The sequence below is a fragment of the Excalfactoria chinensis genome, chromosome 2 (assembly GCF_039878825.1).
Source record: "Excalfactoria chinensis isolate bCotChi1 chromosome 2, bCotChi1.hap2, whole genome shotgun sequence".
NCBI classification, from domain to species: Eukaryota; Metazoa; Chordata; class Aves; order Galliformes; family Phasianidae; genus Excalfactoria; species Excalfactoria chinensis.
This window is the reverse complement of record NC_092826.1, coordinates 111,321,148-111,327,147: the sequence shown is the minus strand read 5'-3', so window position 1 is coordinate 111,327,147 and position 6,000 is coordinate 111,321,148. Positions and strand designations below refer to the sequence as shown.

The window sequence follows — 6,000 nt, the reverse complement described above, 5'->3', positions numbered from 1 at the left end:
ATACAGAAGAAAACTCACCTGTAGATTCAAACTGTACAGCTGTTTAGCTACAAGCAAATGGCTGAGGGAAAACCAGAACAGTCTGGACATGCTGTGCCTCACAGTGGTTGCCATAAGGGACCTACGGTGTCACCTTGACTTCTTTCATTTCCAGGAAAGCTGGATCTGGGTTGACATGTAAAGGGGTTGGGTCTCCCTGTATCTTTATGTTGTTCCTATTATAATGTATCTTTCCTAAGATAAAATCTTCTTTAAACATAAGCGGAAAAGAGAGAAAGAGAGGGCAGCCAAGGATTGTATATGGCATCTGTAACATTTAATTATATGAGACAGGGATTTTCCAGGATGCCATTGCAACACAAAGAACATTTAGATATCAGCATCACAGTATATATTTTCTAAATCACAACACCCACGCATTTCCTCAGCCAAGGAGAAGTTTTCCTTCTATGGCTGCATATCTAAAATTAGCCTGAAGGTCAAATCTGAATAGAAATACCCTTGCCTTGAACGTGCTGGGAATGATTGGTGCAATGGGCTCAATTTTCCCATTGAAAACCTTCATTTATTTTTCAAATAACAGTTGCTTTTACAATTAAAGAGCTTGGAGAAAGGCAAAACGAAGCCCACTGTATAAAATCATCATCAATATTCTGCTTTCATTGCAAGGCTATTTTTATAGCCAATCATTAAAAAAAGTAAGAAGATGGATACAGTGAGGCTGTAATACAAAAGATACAGCACGAGGCTTCAGAATAGCTGGGCTGAGCACCGGCATGTGAAAGAATGGCCTTTAAATTTAGAAGATGTTTGTATATGAAAGATGCACATAATGAAGAATCCTAAGTTAAGAAAGATACTATTAAGAACAAATGAATAGTTTAGGTCTAAAAATAATTGCTTAACCTGAAGTCATATTGTGTGAGGACTGCACAGTCTACACTGCTGCATAAACGCAAAAGCACCGTCTTGCAAGAAGTGCATTTATCAGCCACAGTGTTTTATTGAGTGCTTTAATAATACAAGTGTACATCAACTGATCCACAGTCAAAAGTGGCAGGTCCCTAAGAAATTTACAAGCACTTTTCTTTTAAGTAAATCAAAATACATATTAATTTGTTCAATGCAATAGCCTTTTGTGTGGGAAACAGAAGGCTAGTGATAAACACAGTCTTAGTAATGCACAGTGATTCTTGATTTGAAGCTTTTATACAAAACTTGTTCCCAGTAGCATGCACCCACCATTAAAGACTTCAGTACAAAAAAATAACCCTAAACACTACATTTAAGTAGAAACGAGATATAATTCTGAATTTGTTTGTTTTCCCAAAAAACACATGAAAGATAAAAACAAAATAAAACAAAACACATTAATACAAAGCTTCGTGACAAAGCTCTATACTATTACAGATCCAACATTCTTTGCACTGATAACCAAAATTCCCTGTCTACATTTGAGGGAAACAGCTTTCAAGTTAACAGAACAAAAAACCCCCAAACAAATAAAAATAAAAACAAAACAAAAAAAGAAATGGTTCGAAATTTAATAAAAAATAAGAATGAAGGGAAGGGCTATTGAAGCACTTAGTGAATGTGCTTGCACAGGTCCAGCAAATCCTAGAGGAGGTTCCTATGTGGCGTATCGCTTGGTCCACTGTCTGGCCATTCTGTCATGCTCTGCTCTGTTAGTCATATACTGAGTGGCAATGCTTCCAACCAGGGGGTCAGCTGAAAAGGAAACACAAACCGTGAAATGCTTGTCAGCCTTGGAAGGAAGAAAAGACTGTCCTCAGATGCAGATTTAGTCTGTCCTCTTAGCTTTAACTGTAAGAACAAGATGTCTATATATATTATTCTCATTTTGAAAGCATGCATGCACACAGAAGGAAAAGAGCAAGAGCACACGGAGGAGCTAGTGGGGCAATTAGTTGCAAGTTTCTGGTAAACATATGACTTAAATCATTTTCTAAAATTATGCCTCGTGAGCAAATGTTCCCATCATTTTAGTTTGGTGAAGAGTGAAAAATAGAAAGAATTTCAGATGACAAGAATAAAAACACTAAAAGCCATTTATTTCACAGAATCACAGAATTGTAGGGGTTGGAAGGGACCTCTAGAGATCATCGAGTCCAACCCCCCTGCCAAAGCAGGCTCCCTACACCATGACACACAGGTAGGCATCCAGGAGGGTCTTGAATATCTCCAGAGAAAGAGACTCCACCACCTCCCTGGGCAGCCTGTTCCAGTGCTCCGTGACCCTCACCGTAAAGAAGTTCTTGCGCACATTCATGCAGAACTTCCTATGCTGAAGTTTCAGCCCATTACCCCTAGTCCTGTCCTCACGCACTACTGAAAAGAGACCAGCCTCGCCACCATGGCTCCCACATCTCAGGTATTTATAAATATTTACGATATTAAACTTCCACAGATAACCATATTGCTACCTAAAAGGAGGATGGGCTCCAATTCTATTAACAGTTTGTTGTTATCTTGTTGTTTTCTTTTTTTTTCCCCAATTGTATTTTAAAAACTTTTCAAGCATAAAGAAAGGGCAGAAATGAGGGTAACAAATACTGTTTTCAGAGCAGTAAAAGTTAATTCCAAACTCTGGGAACTGGCATTCAATTTGTGAGATCTTGTTGAGCATTCATGTGTCCAGAATGTTTCATGATTCTGTCTTCTGAAGCTACTTTTGTATTTCCAAAAAGAAGAAATAACCAGAAAAAATCTGTTCTCGTTAATCTGGACCTACAAATTACTTTCTAGTTAATTTAATAAAGTCAGCTAGCCCTCTATGAAAAACAAACCAAGAAAAGACTTTCCCAGAGTAATCAACATTTTTCTCCTTTCAGTACTGAGATTTTCCTCTTTGGAGGACCCATACTCTTGGTAGTCCTCCTGTAACAGTAAATTCTCTGACTACACCATGTCAGTTCTGTGGCGCTTGTATCCATTTTTTCCTGACTTAGGCTAGATGCATGTGACTTCTTATTAGGGCAAGTTAATAATCAGCTCTACAGTTGACTGAAGATGGTGCCATTGAACAATATGAATGTCAGCTTCCCCCAGTACAGTCATAACCCGAGTGTTGTGTTTGCACAGCATTATTAACCACAAGGATTCCCAGGGACAGATGTCATGCTGTCAGTAGAGCAAAGTCAATCTGAGGTTTTTATTTGTTTGTTGATGATAAGCATTTATGATAGGATAAGTACATTGCTTTGGACAAATCAATTGAATGACTCGCTGCCAACATCACTGAATATTAGCAGATAATAAGTAATGAAAAAATACTTCACTTTGAATGTGCACTTTCAGGAAGAGCCCATGATTTGAATACTAAGTTTGCATCTTCTGAATTAGTAAGGCAAGTTACCACTGCAGCTGTGGCATACTAAGACCCCATAGTCTCGGTCTGCAAGTACTTAATGCATATGTTTAACTTCAATAACTTAATATATCCAGAGGAGGTCACCGAGGCTCAGACTTTGCTATTTTTACATGCGTAAGTGTCAAAGAGGTACAGCTGAGCTAAGATCCATTTAAAATTTTTCAGAATAGAAAGTATATCACCTTTGGCTCCACAGCCAAGGAGAAGAATCACACGGGATTACTGGAAGGATTTTGTTCAGAACAAGTAGGATTCTGACAGTCTCCTGGTGTTTAAGGAGTGCAAAGGTGTTCACAGTTGGAATGAGTTTTGAGACAAACTGTAGGGTAAACGAGCAACTTGAGCAATGAGTGTCTTGACAAAAATTTAGGGAGTAGTTGGAGGGAACTGGTTACAGTGGATCAAGGCTGAATTTGACAGTATTGGTCCAAGAAACACTTCCATGCAACTATGGAGAAAGAAAGGGAGTCATTGAGCAAAATTTGATGAATGTGCTGGTTTTAATGCTGTTGGTAAAGGTGGGCTTTGATCTCTGAGGCAGCTGGTGGTGACTGCTTAGAAGAGTATCATGACATTGTCATCTGCCACGGGCAGAATTGCCAATAACCAGCTCAGTATTCCATCCAGCCTGGCCTTGAAAGCCTCCAGAGATGAGGCATCCACAGCTTCTCTGCACAGCCTGGGCTACTGCCTCACAGCCCTCTGAGTAAAGAATTTCTTTCTTCTATTTAGCACATATTTAAATGGCTGCAGCTAAGGTCCTCACAAAACTTGACGTTGCTGCATTGAAAAGCAATGTGGTGTAATACAGATTTACTCAGTTCAAGTCTGAACATCTTTTCATGTGCAGGATGCATGTTTACAGAAAAGTGTCTTTCACAGTGAGAGATGAAAACCAATTTCCCTGATAAACGAAAGGGTATTGAGTATTACATAATCATCCCCAGCCTTAGATTGCCTATGCAGGTTTCTATCTATATTTCCCTTTGGGCATAAGGATATATTTCAATAACATATATCTGGAAGAGTTTGGAAGGTGTAGGCTCCTCCCCTCACCTCCTCCCAGACACCAGGAGGTCGGCTCATTTCTTTTGAAGTGGATGAATCCATGAGAGCAGTTCCTGACATGAAAGTGGTGAAATCAGCTGAAGCCCAGTAAGGTAGGGCTTTCTCCTGTGGAAAGAATTCCCAGATCTACATACTGCTGATGATGTCCTACATATTGCTGAAGTGAAGACACAAGTGGAGAAAGGAGTGAAGCAGCTGAGGAAATAAGAGTCTCTTTTCAAAACAGTAACCTAGTAATTGCTAGTTTGAGATACCAAGCTGAAAGATCAGGATGGCTCTTGCCAGAGAAGCTCCTATGTCACATCTCTGTCAGAGAGTGCTGAGTTGTGTTGTCATTACATGTAGTTATTTATAAGGACTTCAATAAGAACTCTCCAGCAGGTGTTAGAAGAGCTGGTTTATTTTAGCAGATCCTGTAAAGCCATAAAACTGGCAAAACTGCTTTGTTTGGGAACTTGGGACAACTAGTGAGGAGGAAACTTTTCACTTTAGATCAGTCACCTCATTAGTGTCATTCTGATCATGTCAGTGCAGCACGCTGCATTTGCACTGGTGGACATACAGATGTTATGTGAACTCCTGACATGCAAATTGTCCTTCCCTGCTCCTGCATGAAACTGCACACCTTCAGGCCCCAGCCATGTAGTCCTTGCTGGAGGAAGCAGCTATATGGCAGGCCCAAGGAGACAGACACTTCCTGTAACTCTCAATGAGTCACGAGTTGGTGTCTTTATAGAGCTCACATGGGCAGGTCATAAAATTGAGATTATCAGACAAACTGAAGGAAATAAAATAATTTCAAATACTTCATCCTAAACGTGCGTGGGCTCTGGCCATTGTGTTCAAAATACTTGATAAGAGAAACCCCAAAACTGTCCCCTCAAAGTAGGAAGTGGTTGAGCACAGGCCAGTTCTTAGCTGGGCTGCAGTGTATGAGGAATACAGTAAAATATCCATCAGTACAACAAAATGCATATTTATAAAACAACGGCTGCATACATAATTGAAGAAGGAATACTTTGGATTCGTAGAACTGCTTTCCCCATGTTTCTCATTACTATAAAACTATTCCTTATTTCCCATTTGTATATATCTGTTTTATTCTCATTGTTAGAAATTTGTTTCCATAATTAGTAAGCCGCTCTAGCTTTTTATTTGTTTGGAGGTAGTGTGATTCATTGGTGAACCAGAGGCCATTTCAGAAATCTACTCCAAATGGGGCTTTGTCCAAATGTCAATGAAAACCAACGTTTGGAATATAAAGCTATGCAAAAAATACATGATCAGGATGACCTAATGAAATAAACGAAAACAGAGCCACAAAAGATTAGTAACAGCACAAACTACCTTTCAAATATACAGAAATCAAGGCAAAATTGCAGCAAAACTTTGTTACAGAGAACACCAACAAACACAACCTCTGGAAATGCCACTCTCAGAAACTCAGGCCCTTACAGAAATGAACTCAATCAAACCATGGGCTACAGCTAGTATGGCAGGATGCTCATATACTGGGATCTCTCAGGTAACCAGATGCACCA

At 39.5% G+C, this 6,000-nt stretch overlaps 1 protein-coding gene across 2 annotated transcripts in view; it reads right to left on the bottom strand.

Moving 5' to 3' along the window:
* Positions 1-296: 296 nt before the first annotated feature.
* LOC140248152 (ubiquitin-conjugating enzyme E2 E2) overlaps positions 297-6,000 on the bottom strand; it is a 208,456-nt gene continuing 202,752 nt past the window's right edge. For both annotated transcript variants that reach the window (XM_072328619.1, XM_072328618.1), the window contains exon 6: positions 297-1,728. In XM_072328619.1, coding sequence (XP_072184720.1) covers positions 1,631-1,728 — 98 coding nt within the window. In that variant the 3' untranslated portion in view covers positions 297-1,630. The remainder of the gene's footprint in view (positions 1,729-6,000) is intronic.